We start from the raw sequence: 19,259 nt of genomic DNA on the forward strand, positions 1-19,259 counted from the left end.
AAGTTGAAAGATTTATAAACATTTATATGAGTATTCATTATTAACAATGTAATCATTTTTGTCAAAATTTCTAAGTGCTTACCCGATCAATGTTGTAATGTTACATGATATATTTAAGTCACACCAAACTATTATGTATGATATTTTACTAGTGTACCGTTTTGTCTCGAATCTCCGATAGGTATTTAATGAATACAAGGCTGCCGCGAGAAGCACACTCAGACAATAACTCAGCGGAAAGGCAGTACATTTACCAGGATTTATTCACCAATTAAACATACAGCTTTACATACTTCTACGAGACTTAAGGTTACGGATATCAATATGCAATGGTTGCAGTTTATTTCAAACCGTTTTACAAATTATGTGCAATGCCTACGATGTATTTTATTCCATTTAATCATAAATATTATTTATATGAACTGATAATAAAGAACATATATATATATGTATATACATATTTCTAAATGTGTATAAGTTTATGATCATCCATTGTACCTCATTTGTTTATATAAAACTGTTTCCCAATTATCACTGAGATGGAATCTGCATGGATTGTCAGACTTCAGTTCTTCTTCGACATAATATGCATCAAGAATTAATATTATATAAATATATTCTAGACACAAGACACCATTATGACTATGAAAATTATTCGACGGCATTCAACTCCCATGGGATTTGTATATGAAGCAAAATGAACAATTCTTGTCGCTATGACATATTTTATATGTTAACACTGTAACTTATAGCGTCTTTCTCAAAGTAACAGCCAAAGACAGCATCATTCAGTCATGTATTAACCCCGGGTTACCTGCACACGAAATCCAGTCAACATGCATTATTCATAAAGCTGGAATAGTCGTTTATGTTAAACATATTAGAGACATGCGCAGAATAGTAAAACTTGAAAATAATACAGTGATTCTACGATACAAAACATACGTCATGTAGAATATCATTAATCAAACCACAATAATTGGGTTAGAAAGTTTTAAAAAAAACTTTAATTATTCAAACAAACCGTTTGGTAACACTTTAAATATTATTTCATTCGTAAAAGAACTTGATCTTATAAAATTGATTTTGACAGTGTAACGAAATTTTCTCAAATCGTGTGATACTTTAATTGAATATGAAATTCAAGTGGGCTTCAATTGTGTTTTGAAAATCCACAGTCATCAACGATAGCTCATTTTCTTTGCTTCATAAGTAGCCTAAGGAGATCAACATGTAGGTGGAGTGTTCTTCTACACAATGCATAAATCTAACATTATTTGACTTATTTAGACTTACTTGATAATTATTGTATATAGTAGCGCTGATGCGCTTTTGTGAGAAAATTCAACTGGGAAATTAAGATGAAGTTAAATTATAATAATTTGACTTATTCCTCAACGATCATTTCTATTGGAACGAATGAAAAAGTGAGAAATACTCAACAGAATCATCATTTTCTGAAATGAAGTTTCTTCCATGGTGTTAACTTTATAAACATTGTGAAAGGCTCACGAAAATAGTCCTACTGTTATCATTAGCTTTATTTCATTGGTGAAACCTGGTTAGATTAGGTAAAGATGTTGACAAAAAATCTATTTTCTGTACTTTTAAAGTGAACAACTTCAAGGTAATATGATTTAACAGTATTATTTTGATGAAGTCAAGTTGTTTATCCTTCTCCAGTTACGTTGGTGCGTCTTCACTTATCGACGCACAAACCTTTCTAACTAACTTTAAAAGTATTGGAAATAGAAACAACGTGATAACAACTAAACCGAATAGTAACACCCGACCGTTTATATCATGATCAACTACTGTAGTACCGCCGCTCACTGTAACAGATACAATATGAGTCAATGTTGTTTTCTCGTAATCTGTTTCACATCTTGTAAAATTTACTGAGCTAATCTTTTGATTATTGTATTCATTGGGTGTCGCACAACTAGGAAAAAGTGTCTCGTGAGTATTGGACATTAACAAATAGTCTCTCAAATAAATTGCATAGCAATCGCAATTTATAGGATTATCTAAAAGGTTCAATGTTGAATATCCATACAAGTTGTTTAAAGTGTCAACGTCAAGAAATTCGATTTGGTTTCCAGCCAAATCGAGGAACCGAAGATAAGGATTGTTAGAAAAGAGGTTTGGATTAATCGACTCTATCTTATTATATTCAAGTGAAAGAGCACTTAACTTTATATTTCGATTAAAAAGGTCTAGATCAGTAATGTTTTTAATAAGGTTGCGAGACAAGTTAATTTCTTCAACGTTAGGGAAATATGAAAAGAATGGTGAAGAAATATCTTCTATGAAATTATTTCGAAGTCCAAGTTGAACCACTGATGAAGAGTTGTTATTAAACCAATTTATTGGCAAATATGAAATATTATTGTAGCTGAGACTGACAGAACGCAGTGACGTGAATCCGTAGAAATATGCTGAGTTTGAGTTAACCAAGTAATTATTTTCTAATACAAGAGATTTTAGAGATTTATGGTCAACATATGTTCCAGTAAGAAACACTAACTCGTTGTAACCTAAATCAAGTGATTCCAAATTTTGCAGATACTGAAGTATATTAAGGGAAAATATTGATATCTTGTTCTTGGATAAGTTTAAAGTTTTCAGCGAACTAAATCCACGTAGTGTATCGTCTTTAACAACCACCAATTGGTTATGCGATAAATTCAGGCTTTCTACAGAAGTTAAATTTTGAAAAACATTACCAATATCAACGATACCGTTGCTACTTAAATATAGGTTTTCCAAACTCATCATGCCTTGGAAAATTCTTGTGGGCAGTGTTTCGATATTGTTATGATATATGTAAATACTCTTCAATTTCGTCAAATTTTGAAAATATGTCGAATTAATATCATCAAGCAATAGCTTACCATTGTTAATAAAGGATAACTCTCTTAAGTTACTCAGACCGGCGAGAAACCGCCAGTCACCAGTTTGAATGAAGGTTGAATTACTATTGCTTATGACCAGAGCCGCCAATTTATGAGAGAGTTCCTTTTCAAACTGGTCGGAACTATTTAACATAAGTTTGCTGCAAACTAGAGTATAATATAACGGACAACAGTTGGACGGGGTAGGATTCTCGCAGTCATCATATACATCCCAATATAAACCACACGTTTTAGAACATATTTTCAAAACTAGAAATGTCAAAGTCGCGAGAATAAAGTATTGAGACATTGTCCTTGAAAACCTTATTGGCCTTTTTGTGGCAAAAAAGACAGCCCAGTAACGAAATGAGTCAAACCCGTGAGAGGGTCTGGATAAAAACTACTATAACGAACACATTGAGTGATATGATCGTCAGCAGGAAGATACCAGTCTTTGTAGGAACCTTACTTAAATTATGTGATCGTTTCTTATAGAACTTTCATACCCGTTCCTTAACGTATTCCGCGCGCCTGACGTCGTTTCTGTTATAATTCGTTTATGACGGATATTACATCTATTGTTTGATACAAGTTTGATACAATTCTTCTGCTTTCCAAGTTACCTTTAATTTGCGGATATACAATGCAGAGCTGTTAGGAATGAACATGTCCTCTCTGGATCGCTGTGAAGGTATTCACCCTATGAAACCAACATTTGGTAATGTAGTGATATTTAACCTTATAGAATCAACATTGATCAACTCCTACAGTTCCTTGGAGAATTATGATAACATATATTTTAATACACAAACTCCAAATGTGTTGAAAATCGATGGCGATCAAAAGTCGAAAATAGGAAGAGCATTCCTCCCCAAAAAGGTGTATTCATCTGGAGGTGAGGTGTAAACATCACCCGTATACACAGAACAAATATTCTTGTTAGCACAACAGAGAGATGAATAAATTAGCGTCGATACACCAGGACATTGAAATTAATAAAGCTGATAAACCAGGACAGTTTTATCAAGAAATTTGTAATACATATTTCCTCCACAAAATTGTCTTTCCAAAAATGTCTTAGTTGCATGAAAAATCAATGAGGTTACTTGTCCATAGAATAAAACTTACTTTAAGGCAATCATATGCAGTTGTAATAGTCGCATCGACACACCAGAACGGAGTTAGTATTAACGTTTATATACCAGGACAGTTAAGCAAAGACACTGAAATTATGTTTTCCAGCACAAATTCCTCTTTGTAATTTTTCCATCAGTTCCATGAAAGAATATATTAGCTACATTCAAGAATAGTGAAAACATTTACTTTGACACAACAAGGTTGAGATGTAAAAAGTTGCGTTGATACAATAACATGCCTAGGACTAAAGTTCACGTTGATCCATCAGAATGGTGCATAACACATCAAAATATTAATATGTTGGATGTCGTAAAAATATTCACTTAAATCCTCCTTCTAGTTATGATAAACAAAAAAAGGTAACACTGGTCAGTTCATGCTTCCTTCTCTCCTGGTAGTAAAGTGAAAAAAAGGTTTCAGAATAATCAGGAGACATCTTTCGACATTCTTACCTAGAGAGGAAGAACTGTTAGTAAACTGCTATGTTAAAGTTAGAGAGCCTTACTTTTTGATCCTATCAGAATCTTCTTCAGTGGCAAACTGAGACGCAAACAAACACATCAAGGGACGCATATGCATAGACAATCCAATTTTGACATAAAAGTAATGAATAATAATATAATACCAAATTAATATGCTACTCTTATCAGTCAAGATGTGCTCAATCGCGCTTACAACGACAACAAATTACTAACGAAACAGATTAATAAATTATGCGTTAAAAGCATGACCACTATCTAGCGGACAACACAAGAAGTGCACGGCCGTGCTTAAACCAAAATATAAATAAAGATAGGAGAAAAGAGAAATCAGTTGATAGTTAACTTACAAAAGTATTCATCTGAATTATTAAAGAGAAAATGTTTTAGACGTCTCTTAATAGAACCATTGGTAGGAATGACACGGACTTCTAGTGGTATGGTGTCCATAATTTAGGGCCACATTTGACAAGTGAGCAATCAGCGAACTTGGTATAAGTTTTTGGTTTGAGTGCAATGGCTATGGAGGGAGTGAAACTAATTATAACGTTGATTAAATTAGTAGGCGCAGAGTCATGTAGACATTTATAGACCATCAGTATCATTTTTAATAAGATTATCTCAAGCACTCCCTATACAATAGTCCATGTATCTGAGACTGTGGTTAGTACCTTTATGTTGATTGGAGTAACGTTAGTTGGTGTTAAATAAAAACCAATTTGGAAATATATCTATAACGAAAATAAATGTTTGCACTGCAGATGACGTATAAGGAACAAACATATTTTTTTATTTATTCTGAAATACAGTTCTCATTCGACTACTCAAAAATGTATATTTTATGCCATCCTTACTCATTAAGAATATAACCCCTGTGACGAGGTACAAGTACGAAGGTTCTAATATTTTTGACTAATGTTTCTAGAATGACTGGCAGTATTCCAAATGAAATTGAACAATAAGGTAAGTAATTGACTATGAAGCCAAAATCTTACCACTGATATACTAGAAGACTGAAAAACACAACAAAGAATGTAAAACTTTACAATTTCATCTGGCTTCATTTTATTGTTATAGTATTCCATGAGGGAATGATATAAACAAAATCTACATTTACTTCAACGGCGTCAGGACAAAGAAGAAAGCCAGCGTTGAGAACAAAACAAAACTTTCCCTAAAAGTCATGTCTTATAATTGTTTAAAAACACATGGAAGGATAGCGAGATCGCGTGGCATTAAAGAACGTAACAATGCATGTAGGTTCAATAATTTATTGGAAGCAACTTGTTTGATTTTGATCTTATTTTACTCATCTTTAGATGCAGCTCTTACCAGTTTCCATTTCAAACTTTTCATCATAACCAGTAACTACAGCAACTTTTGTAATTGTTGCCCCTTTTCTTTCTCTTTCTCTTTCCTTTTCTTTTTATTTGATGCATGTTTATTTTCAAAAGGAACTATCCTCTCTTTGAAAGAAAGTATTTACCTAGTTCCCATGAGTGGTAACAAAATGATAACCTAATGTAGGAAAGCAATATAACAACCATTCTGCTACATAATTTAACACACAAAAACAGCCTTTGTAGTCTTCAGGGGCAAGTGGAGGGAAATGTTGAGCCATTGTTTAGCTCGATCAGTGCTCCCTAGTCGTTTCACTTACATAACAAAATCGGGTGGCGTGTGATGCATGAAAGCAGAATCATGGCGATTCTTTGTTGGTTTATATCCATGCATATACCCTGAGCACAGACCTCGCTATGTAATGTTACTCGGCACAGGCCACAACATTTTGGTACAGCAAAGAATTATGATTAAATCTGCAAAGGAAGGCTTCGCCCCAATTTGTACCAAACTTTTGAAGGTGATGTAATGTACCCACATGGGGTTTCGTGTGTGTGGTGATACATGGTCATGTTTACGCATGACAATTGTAATGATGTTTGAATAATTCTAGTGCACATGATATTCAATAAGTTTCGTGCTCAGGTAATATAAGTATAATGTGTACGGAATAGGTATCAAGTTATTTTGTTATATGCCTTACCAGGTACATAAACAAAATACATTAAACAAGAAAACCTGTGCTTTAAAATTCCAATTTTGGTTCATAGATGTCTTTAAGCAGTTCCTTTGTTTCATATTGTGATCTATTCATATCCATCATTCCAATTCAATGAAACTCATTAGCTTCACTGTTCAACACCGGACATTGAAACCAATTAAATATAGTTGTTAGCACAAAATTGGATGAAGATGTAACTTGCAGCATATGACTCATGATGCATCATTTCACATCTACAATTTGTATTCTTTAAAATCATTCATCTGACCCTGAACGGATCTATATTCGTCCATTGGGGGGTGGGGGGGGGTTATCAAATGAATGACTAACTAATCCACATTCTGTGTGGAAAAAGAGGTCCTCAAACAGAGAAAACGTAGTCCAAAAGGGACTACGTTGTTATGAAAATTGCAAGGTATGATTAAATGAACACACCCTTTCCAATACTGAAAACAGTATGTTTTTTTTTTCTATTTTGGTTCTAGTATTAGCATGCAAAGCTGCATGGCATCTATAAAAAGTTACAATCTCTGTATGAATTCAGCAGTTATCTTTGAAACGAAACTTATCAAAACATATAACAAAATATATAACTCATTCAATTCACTGTTAGGAACCAAATAAGTAGATTAAGATCTACGGCTCTGTTAAGACCGATGTGACAACGCCCTCTGCCAAATATACCCATTGCTGTTAAGATCAGTGGGGTGGACCACAGGTCACTAGGTTAGTTGCGGAATCGAAACATGTCAAGTTTTCATATTGGCTGTTGTAATATGAGATTTTTATATAAAGCAAAATGATCATTTTTTTCGCTATGAATTACTTTATATAAATTGACCTTTTAAACAGAAAACAACACTGTAATTCATTGTGTATTCAGGAAAGTAACAGCAAAACAGAAGATTATCCAGTCATTTATTGACCCCGAGTTACCTGCTTACAAACTCCAGCCATCATTCATTATCCATAACAATGCAATAGTCGTTTATGATACGAATGAAGATTACTTTTGTAGATTATCGTGCACAGTTACAGTTAAACATATCAGAGACATGCGCAGAAGAGTAAATGTTAAAAATAATACAGTGGTCTATACTTTTTACCTTTGAAAACCTTAAAAAGAATGACAAAGAAATATGTTCTATGAAATTATTCAATAGTACAAGATTAGTGATTGATGTTGATTTATTAGTAAACCGATTTGTTGTTAAATTTTAAATATTATTATAGCCTAGAATTACTTGTTGGAGTGACGGTAAACCGTTGAAATATGCTGAATGTGTGTTCACCAGGTGTTATGTTTTAATTGTAGAAAATTTGAATATTTATGGTAAACATTTGTTCCAATAAGGTACCCAAATTTTTATTATTTTAAATGTAGTTTTCTAAGTTCTTAAGGAAATTAAGTACCTTAACTGAAAAGAGTGTTATCTTGTTATAGGATTAGATCAGCATTTTAAATGAATAAAGTCCATGTAGTGCATCGTCTTTTACATATTCAATAGTTCGATTGTAGGATAAATTGAGAATTTCTAGAAACTTAATTTTACTACAAAGTTACAAATATCAACTTTAACGTTGTTACGCATGTTAAGACTTTCCAAATTGATCAAACCCGAGAATAATTCTGCTGGGATTTGCTCCATATTGTTATGATCTATGTAAATATTCTTCAATTTTGTCAAATTTCCAAAAATGTCGGATTTATATTATCAAGATATTGTCATTGCTGACAATGGATAAATCGTTGAAGTTAATCAGACCGACGATAAACCGCCAGTCACCATTTTGAAGAAGAAAATGTTGAATTTCTATTGGCTATGACCAGGTCCGTCAACTTATGAGAGAGTTCTTTTGTAAACTGGTTTACATTGGGATGAATATAACGGATGAGAGAAACCTACCCCATCCAACTGTTGTCCGTTATCTTTTACTCTAGTGTGCAGCAAACGTATGTCAAATAGTTCCGAATGCCTACTCTCTATGATTCACATCGGTATTGTTCATTCCAATAGCAACGTCGTATGTACAAATAGCACACTTTTGTAATACGACGACGTATGCAGCGAGCGACACAGTATAGCTATCGGCAATTTGTTCGCGACTTCTGATTTCGGATTATACGGATGCCCATAAGCTAATTTCCAATTGCCAATAACCTCTCCTCTTGTTATGATGCGAAACGCACATGTTATCGAATATGCTGGTCGGTTGGAGATTACGAGACGGTAGATTACGAGACAAGGTTTCCACAATTTGACCTTTGGTGACTCCAAGTTACCTTTGACCTCCGTAAAAAAAACAATAAGCGTCTTATACTTAACGTTTCACAACTACATACTGTATATGAAATTGGTTCAAGTTTCCCTTCTTGAGATATCTTGTGTACAATGTTTCCATCATTTGACCCCAAGCGACCCCAAATGAACTTTGACCTCCAACAAATCAATATTCTTCTTCATAAAAGTATGTGGTACTCCTCAACAAAATATGAGATTGGTCCAAGGTTCCTTTCTTAAGATATTGTGTTAAAAAAGTTATAAAAATTTGACCCCTGATGATCTCAAATGACCTTTGACCTCCTCTTACAACAATAAGCTTCTTTTTCATAATGTGATTCTCCTACACAAGAAATATTGTTCCAAGCTTCTTTCTTTGAGATATGGTGTTTACAAGCAAGGTGTCACACACACTATCATATTTGATTTGACTAAAAAGTTAGACCACCGATTTTTCACAGTAAAGTGGAGCCAGTACCTTCCCTTCATATAATGTAGGTGTACTGCAGCGCAGCGTTTTAAGGTATAATAATGCGAATTGATCATCAAACTAGACAAACTAATTGATAAACAAAGTGAGACCATGTTTGACATATAATACAAAGTGAAGCCATTGCAGCATATTTCGCATAGTGAGACAAAGAGACATACAATACGCCGAGCCAAGCCTTGTTTTATGTAACATACCTAGAAAAAGTGTGCGCATTGCTATCCCATACTTTGCCAACAGTATCTGGTCAAGATCATATTACTGCACATACAGAACTACGACTTTACATGAACGTCTGAATATGGTACCGCAAACCTGCAGGTTTGCAATTCGTTCTAGGGTACATATAAACACACCTCAAACGATTACATTGCAATTGATGTTCCAACTGTGTCATCAAATATAGTCAACCTCCAGTACTGTGGGGCACAACGAAGGATCTTCATCGCAAAATTGACACTTCAAAGGAGACTACTTCGTAATATTCTCAACATTAGATAGACCAAACAATTGGTTATCAAACGATGAGCTCTACAATGAAACCAACCAAACACCTTGGTCATCCATAGTCGCACATTGACGATTGAGATTTTTCGGTCATGTAGCAAGACTCCAGGAGGACGCTCCAGCAAAGGTTGCCTTAAGAGAAGCATTGAGACATACTGCTTAACCAGTAGGAAGACCCGTGACGACCTTGCTTGAAAAAATAAAGTCGCAATTTAAGGACGTTAACATTAACAATTTCGAGGAAGCAGTAAGCCTTGCACAAGATCGTGATACGTGGCGGAGGTTAATCACTGAGCATGTCGGATAGACGAGACTCGACTTACTACTACTACTATATATAGAGGCGCAATGATTAGGAGAGTTTGTTTCAGACTCCAGATCAGTCCGTACTCAGCACCGTCCGAGGTTCTTGGATGATTATTTTCAGTAACTGGTTTATTACCATGACTATTTTTATTGTAACTTAGTCTTAACTTAATAAGTGAGTTAAGTGTGTTAGTCGATTTTGTGTATTCATTGTTGAAAGAGCAACTACCTAATATTCAAGTTATGTACTTTTCATTTAAACAAAATGTTTTTATCCTCTTTGTTTGTTAAACATTACCATGTGATAAACTCTCTGAAAAAAGGACCGGTGTTGTGTACTGGTAATGCAACCTATTACTATGTATTTGATTTGTATAGCGCTACCAAATAGATATTCAAAAGATGGCCGAATACAAAAGCAAAAACGAATTGTGAAACATGTTAATGTTTCTAGTAAAATCCGAGTCATCCTGATTGGGAGAACATTACAACACTCGTCTAGGAAGTAAAGACATCATGAGAAACAAAGAGAATGAACAATACGTTTTTGATTTGTTTTTTACTTTTATTTCCATTGTTATGAGAGGTCTAACCACGCTGAATTCGGCTTCAAATGTTTTGACTGACATGATATTACGTATGATATAGTACTAATGTACCGTTTTGTCACGAATCTCCGATAGGAATATATATTGAATACGAGGCTGCCACGAGAAGCACACTCAGACAATAACTCAGCGGTGAGTCAGTACATTTACCAGGATTTATTCACCAATTTACACATACAGCTTTACAAACTTCGACGAGACTCAAGGTTACGGATATCAATATGCAATGGTTGCAGTTTATTTAAAACCGTTTTACAAATTATGTGCAATGCCTACGATGTATTTTATTACATTTAATCATAAATATTATTTATATGAACTGATAATAAAGAACATATATAAATATATGGTCAATTCCATGGTGACTCGCGTGACATTTTTACTCAAATTCCTCTCTATTTGATATCATTTAACAAATAAAGAAATTACCTGGGAGAAAAGCATTAATGTAGCAGTCAATGTACACCTTAATGCTTACAACAGTAGAGAAAAAATATTTATACCTCAAGTATTGGGGGTGAAATTGGCGAAAAACTAAACGTGACTCGCGTGACAGTTACTATTAGCAAAAATCAGAATGCACACACAAATGTTCTATTTCTTATGTCTTATTAAAATTTTTCCAATCACTTTTTATAATCATACCGAAGTTGAAAAATACCTCTACCTCAATTGCTATGCAACTTTGAAAAAAAGTTGTAACGCATGAAAATAACGATGAAGATGTATTGTGACTCGCGTGACAAGAAAACGTGACTCGCGTGACAAGTTCACTTTTCGGATAGTTCTAGACCAAATGCAGTAGTGAATTGGTACAGATCTTGCATAGTGAAATATAACATTCATTGGTCTAGAAAGTGTCCAAAAGGTACTTCCCTTGGGAATGTCCAGATAATATTAATGTCCCCGAGTTACCTTCATGACTGCAGACAGTAGGTAATATACTGTACGGGTAGTACAGTTGTTCAGGCAATATATTTTGTCAATTAATATTTATAACAATATTTAGTCTGTTGAAGTCACTCATTTGAAAGTTATAGAAGAAACAGATCTATCAAAATGTGATTCAAATTACCATTCTCATTTGTCATATTTGAATAAACCAAAAGTGTAATATTTGAGAAGATACATTCGCTCACAGGATTTTGGGAATGATAGTTAAGACCTTAAGGTTGTCAAGTCATAGCACATGGCATTGCCAGATACAAATATTATGTTTTAGTATAATACTAAGAAATCAATGACATGTGCTAACTTTCCAAATGTGGTGATAAAATAGGCATTATATTGCGAATAAATATTCATGATTTTAAATTCTGATATTTCAAATGAAATTATGATGATTAGTTGCATTATGTGTGCCCATATTATTCAAGTTGCCTAATTAAAGGGGAATGCATATATGATATCTTTAATCAGTGATTCATTCATCAAACTAGATAACATCCCTGTAATTTTCACACAGTAAATAGGTAGAAACACTATCTTGATTTGACGTGACTCGCATGACGTGACTCGCGTGACATTCGTAAAGGGTGATTTTCTGCAAAATTTGAATATCTTCTGAAAAGGAAAATTCAGTAATCCTTTTGGTATCTATGTGAAGACTTGATATTCATTATTTTGGAGTAAAACTATTGTGCAGGCAAGGAGAAAAAAAAACAAAAACAGTCAATTTTGTGACTCCGTAACAGTAAATCGAGGGTGTTTACTGTTTTCTATTTACCACTGTTGTCTAATGCCTTGATATCAAAATAAAATTGAAGCTATTAAGTGAGCACTATGCTATAGCAAATATAATTAGTCCAACACACAGTAAATAGGTAGAAACACTATCTTGATTTGACGTGACTCGCGTGACGTGACTCGCGTGACATTCATAAAGGGTGATTTTCCGCAAAATTTGAATATCTTCTGGAAAGGAAATTTCAGTAATCCTGTTGGTATCTATGTGAAGACTTGATATTCATTATTTGGAGTAAAACTATTGTGCAGGCAAGGAGAAAAAAAACAAAAACAGTAAATTTTGTGACTCGCGTGACAGTAAATCGAGGGTGTTTTCAAATCACCACTATTGTCTAATGCCTTGATGTCGAAAAAAAATTGAAGCTAGTAAGTGAGCACTATGTTATAGCAAATATAATTAGTCCAAAAAACTGATGATATCTATGATTACTATGTACAAATCTGCACAAAATGAAATTTCACTGTATTTTTCATAATTTAGTTACAACGGGAACCATTTGTTATAACCGACCTCATAATCAAACAAATGATGTTTCAGGGGTGAAAAAATTATTTTTAGTAACTACAAGTATTCTGTTTATTGGAAACTGGTACAATTTTAATGTACAATGATTTTAAATATAAATATATATATATATATATATATATATATATATATATATATATATATATATACATAGTTATATAGCTATTGAAACCATTATTACAAAAAGGTTGGTTGAATGCTCAACTTACAATTAATATGCAATCTTGCATGGATCTAGATAGGGAACTTTATAGCACTACCAGGAAAGATGAGTACATGTACATGTATGGTAACTGGTAAGAAAGCTGTAAGACTGGTCTGTACACAGTACAGTATATGGGGGAGGTGGAAGTTAAGTAATAATCACTCTCAGTGTACAGGTACTTTTAAAGCTAGTTTCAGGGTGTTTCGACAACACAGCTGGTTGGGGCTAGTTTCAAGGTGTTTCCACAACAAAACTTGGTATTGCATTCTGAGGGTTTCACTGAGATAAGTGTCAAGGTGTTGCGACAACGCAGTTAGTTGAGGCTAGTTTCAAGGTGTAACGACAACAAAACTTGGTATTGCATTCTGAGGGTTTCACTGAGGTAAGTTTCAAGGTGTTTCAACAACACAGCTAGTTTAGGCTAGTTTCAATGTGTTTCGACAACAAAACTTGGTACTGCATTCTGAGGGTTTCACTTAGGCTAGTTTCAAAGTGTTTCAACAACACAGCTAGTTTAGGCTAGTTTCAAGGTGTTTCGATATAAAAACTTGGTATTGCATTCTGAGGGTTACACTGAGGTATGTGTCAAGGTGTTTCAACAACACAACCAGATGAGACTAGTTTCAAGGTGTTACAACCAAAACACTTGGTACTGAATTCTGAGGGTTTTACTGATGCTAGTTTTAAGGTGTTTCGACAACACAACAAGTTGTGGCTAGTTTCAAGATGTTTCGACAACAAAACTTGGTACTGCATTCGGATGGTTTTACTTAGGCTAGTTTCAAGGTGTTTCAACAACACAACTAATTAAGGCTAGTTTTAAGGTGTTTCCACAACAAAACTTAGTAATGAGGCTAGTTTCAAGGTGATTCAACAACACAGCTAGTTTAGGCTAGTTTCAATGTGTTTCGACAACAAAACTTGGTACTACATTCTGAGAGTTTCACTGAGATTAGTGTCAAGGTGTTTCGACAACGCAGCTAGTTTAGGCTAGTTTCAAGGTGTTTCCACAAGAAAACTTGGTACTACATTCTGAGAGTTTCACTGAGATTAGTGTCAAGGTGTTTCGACAACGCAGCTAGTTGAGACTAGTTTCAAGGTGTTTGGACAACAAAATTTGGTATTGCATTCTGAGGGTTTCACTGAAGTAAGTTTCAAAGTGTTTCAACAACACAGCTAGTTTAGGCTAGTTTAAAGGTGTTTCCACAACAAAACTTGGTACTGAATTCTGAGGGTTTCACTTAGGCTAGTTTAAAGGTGTTTCTACAACACAGCTAATTAAGGCTAGTTTCAAGTTTTTTCGACAACAAAACTTGGTACTGCATTCTGAGGGTTTCACTTAGAGTCTATAGGGTGGCATACTCCTCTTAGAGCTAGAGGAGTCTATAGGGTGGCATATTCCTCTTAGAGTCTCCATCAATCTGCGCAAGTGTCTGGAGAACATCTTTTTCGATATGTTAACCAGAAATGTTTTTTGTGGCTTGAATGTTGAAGAGCATGATAGGAAGCACATGTGGTGCAAACATTGGGTCAATTGAGACAATTTTAGACCACTTTTGGGCCTCCTCCCGAGATCAAAAATTGTTTAGTACTGAGTAACTTGGTTTGTTTACAAGTGACAACAACTTCAGGCTCTCATAGGGAAAAGAATCTCACAGGTCATGATACAGAAAATTGATGGTACCATTAATGGCCAACTTGTCAGCTTTCCAATGATGGGTACCATTTAGCAAACTTCTGAAAATAACTACGTAAACATCAAGTCCACATTCCTTTGACAATTTAGTATGTAAGTCAATGGGGGACTTACAGCAGTATGTTATCATAGGCTTTTGAATTATTTCATCGTTAGAGCTGTCATGCCCCCAGATGGAGTTTGACTGTAAAGTAAAACACTACAGAACCAAAGCTTCTTTCATATGTAAATATCAGGCTGAAGTTATTCTGGTCATCAACAACTGAAATACAATTTCTGTTAAATTCAACTTTTTGAGAGAAAATAAAAACTTTAAGGACTTTGTCAACTTGTATCACCAAAAGTATCTTGAAATAGAGGGCAGTAGACTAGTTAAATTATGCTCGATGCAGTAAGAATTCAGCAAATATGCAACATTGCAATTGTTTTCATCCTCTGTGAATTAGTGAGTTAAGTATTGATTGCAAAGAGAAACTAAATGAAAAAACAGCTGAATTGCCTTAATGACATCATTCACACTGTTGTTGCCAGATGCAATTTAACAAAATATCAGAAAATTTAAAGCAGCATTTTGCGTTTGGTCGCCGTTTTCTACTTTTTTGACATGTCCATCGAGTTTTTTACATGTATATCAATCACAAAACAGCAAACTAAGATATTAGCCAAGTTTTTCCCTGCCAACAACGTTAATTGGTGAGTAATTAAGGATATTTGCAGATAATGAGAAGAGTGTCCACGACAAATTCCACATACAAAATTAATTGCATTCAGTTCCCCCAAACCCACTAGTTTGAATTCAACCAATCAGAGATGCAGGTTTAGTTATGAGCCGTTGCTAAAAATAGATTCAAGACTTTGCGTTGGTACAACCAGGGAGTTGTTATGCAACTCCCTGGTACAACTGCCATATAGACTGTACACAAATCAAGCGTGGTGTTATATTACGTATTTGTCAATGACGTTCGTAGTGTTTAAATATTCATATTATGGGCGAGGTTTATTGGAATCCCAACGGAAAATATCTTGGAGAACAGCAAAGTTGAAAGTTGCAAATTTTTCGACTTTTATGCCACCATTTGAAGTAAAATTGAAATAGATAAGCTAGTTATCTATGTCGTTATGGCATAGTGGAGTCAGTGAGGTTGAGAAAAATCATAGAAAAGGATGCAAAATGCTGCTTTAAAGAAAAGGAAGAAACATATCTTTGCCATACAAAAAAGCTATGAGGATGTAGTTTTAACCTAACCTGAAGATGCTGACAATTTCCAGCATTTCTGTTTTAAGCAGTCATCTTCAGCCAGAATAGATTCATCTTTAAAAAGAGTCACATGCAAAGGTTTGCTTGGCTCTCAATGCTCACTGCAGTTAGAATCTTATCAAATTGTTACACTTTTTTATAGAAACATTTTTCCCCCCTCTGTGAATTAGTGAGTTAAATATCATAAAAAGCGCAAAATAGAATAAAGAAATAACAACCAGATGAACTGTGATGAAGACATCATTGACTCTGCTGTTGCCAGATGCATTCTTTAAAAACTTAAAAAATCAATAAAAAAAATCTTTGCCAAGATACAATTTGCAATGAGGATGTAGATTTAACCTCAAGATGCTGACAATTTCTACCATTTTGTTTTAAGTAATCATTTTCAGCCACTAGAACACCCCTTTAATGTAGAAAGGCATATTTACCTGCGGTGGGGTTAGAATTAGATCACAAACTCTGATTCCTTCCACAGTACTTACCTGTCCCTTCAACTGTGAATGTTACCTCACTACCACTCTGGATCACCATATCTAAGTTCTGTTGTTGCACAAGTCCTTTCTGTAGAGTGCAGATCAAATGATCACGGCTTGGCATTTTCAGGAGCAGGTAAGAGCATGGGTTATCCTCTTCTGTAACATTTCAAACATATTTTAATTTTTTTTTTAAAAAGGCAGGAAATTTATGCAAAACACTTTCTGTATTTTCAAACTCTTAGCATTTTGATGCATTTAAACAGGTATTGTACATTGGGTACAAAAGATGAGCTGTGATGCTTGCGACATCTTTTGAAGACAAAATGGGTTGAGAGGGGATGGGGTTGGGGGAGGGGTATGAAACATTTCCATAATTCGTCAGTTGGGTTCTCCTCAGATCAACTGTACATTAGCACAAACAAGAAACCTTTAAACTCCTTGAAATATGGTCCCCACAAATGGTCAGTTGATTCTCTTCAGTACTAAGTACAATCACAAAGCCTTTAATACAGACCTTTTACCAATTATACATGTTGCTATCATTGCGTGCTTCAACTTGACCGTTCAATCTCTCGCCACTCTAACACAACTACAGTATCTCCTCAAGCAGCAATAAAGTTGATTGTCACATCATTTTCTTGACCCGAAACGGTACACACAGATGAACTCACCATTACTTTGCCCTGGTCTGCAATCCAGAGAGGCCAGGGTAAGATGTTCCTCAGAGTGGGCCTCGATGGTCCAGTCTTCCCCTGGCTTTAAAACCATACCCACAGTAAAAGGATTAACAATAATTACACTTAACCTGGATTATTAGTACTTACTGTGTCTGTTATGTGGATCATCCTGATCAGATCCAACTAGTTATTGATATGTAGATCTATGAAAGTGTTTTCGTGATATTACATCTATATTGACAGGGAATAATTTGTCTGTTATCTGGATCATCCGGATCGGATCCAACTACTGTAGTTATTGCTATGTAGATCTATGAAAGTGTTGTTGCGATATTACATCTATATTGACAGGGAATAATTTGTCTGGTTATCTGGATCATCCGGATCGGATCCAACTACTGTAGTTATTGCTATGTAGATCTGTGAAAGTGTTGTTGCGATATTACATCTATATTGACAGGGAATAATTTATCTGTTATCTGGATCATCCGGATCAGATCCAACTACTGTAGTTATTGCTATGTAGATCTATGTAAGTGTTGTTGTGATATTACATCTATATTGACAGGGAATAATTTTTAGGTTATCTGGATCATCCGGATCGGATCCAACTACTGAAGTTATTGCTATGTAGATCTATGAAAGTGTTGTCGTGATAATACATCTATATTGACAGGGAATAATTTATATGGTTATCTGGATCATCCGGATCGGATCCAACTACTGTAGTTATTGCTATGTAGATCTATGTAAGTGTTGTTGCGATATTACATCTATATTGACGAGGAATAAATGTTATGGTATCTAATCGCAAAATTGTCAGTTCAAGGCCATTTGACATTCCGATACATGCATTCCATCATTTTGAAAAAAAAATTATTCCCCAATCCATAATCCAGGTCTAAAAATTCTGAGAAAGGCAAAAGTAACCCTAGGTTTCTGAGAATAAACCAAGGTGTTTTAAAACAAAGAAAAAAAAAAAGGTTTATCAGTGCTATATATATATCCAAAGTGTATGGTACTACTAACATTGCTTAATCTATTAGATCTGTTCTGACTAGTTCTCCATTTCATTTCCAAAGTTTGAGAAATATTGAATTTGATAATAAAATGTTTCAAATAGGGAACCTATTGAGTATTGATGCTTCCAAAATAGCCGGTAAAGTCTTGCTTAATTCTGTCAGATTGTTTAATTTGAGCATGGCTAATGAAAATTAAGTGAAATTAGACTTTCTTGCCTTTTGAGAATGACAAGCTGTTTACAACTTGTTGATTGTCTAATGTAGATACTATTTATTAAAGTTTCAGCACTTTTCAGGGCAATAAAGATGACAATTAAAAATATAAAGTGCTGGTTTCTTGCCTTGTCTTAAAATAACATGTTGTGTAGGAAAGTCTCACAACACTTTCACAGAACAACTAGATCTGTTCAGCTCAGGCAATACAGGGACATACGTTCACATGTTAGTGTAGTCATCAAAAAATAGTCATTAATGTTTATAACACTCAAATTGACACCCATTTGAAGCATTCTTTGTTAATTTGGAATCGGGCTGGTGGTCATACGTAGTACGTATTCTAAAATGCTCTCAGTCTTTGTGATCAGAAGTGTCCATGGTGACATACTGTAAACTGAGTAAAGGCATCTTTACTGCATTCCTGAAACATGAAAAACTGTACAGTAAATGTTTCTCTTTGCTTTAAATATTTTACTACCAACTCACCCCAAATCATGGTTATTGGATACTGGAATCTTCTTACAATATGTATTTTTCTCTTGCTTATCCTTCTCTTGTTTTTACAATCTGAAACCTATATAGACCTATATTGAGAAAAGAAAAATCTTTGATATCAAAGGAATATTTAGCCAATAAACATTTATTCAGCTCAGCTGTCAATAATATTGC

General features: G+C 34.5%; 1 protein-coding gene across 1 annotated transcript; it reads right to left on the reverse strand.

Moving 5' to 3' along the window:
• Nucleotides 1-245: 245 nt before the first annotated feature.
• On the reverse strand, nucleotides 246-8,719 carry LOC139982374 (uncharacterized). The gene has a single exon (XM_071995128.1). The coding sequence runs from the start codon at nucleotides 3,202-3,204 to the stop codon at nucleotides 1,684-1,686; it is 1,521 nt and encodes a 506-aa protein (XP_071851229.1). The 5' UTR covers nucleotides 3,205-8,719; the 3' UTR covers nucleotides 246-1,683.
• Between the last annotated feature and the right edge of the window lie 10,540 nt (nucleotides 8,720-19,259).

The sequence above is a fragment of the Apostichopus japonicus genome, chromosome 16 (genome assembly GCF_037975245.1).
Source record: "Apostichopus japonicus isolate 1M-3 chromosome 16, ASM3797524v1, whole genome shotgun sequence".
In the NCBI taxonomy this organism is placed as follows: domain Eukaryota; kingdom Metazoa; phylum Echinodermata; class Holothuroidea; order Aspidochirotida; family Stichopodidae; genus Apostichopus; species Apostichopus japonicus.

Coding starts and splice junctions, on each gene's coding strand:
- LOC139982374 (XM_071995128.1), bottom strand. CDS start 3,204: ATGTCTCAATACTTTATTCTCGCGACTTTGACATTTCTAGTTTTGAAA.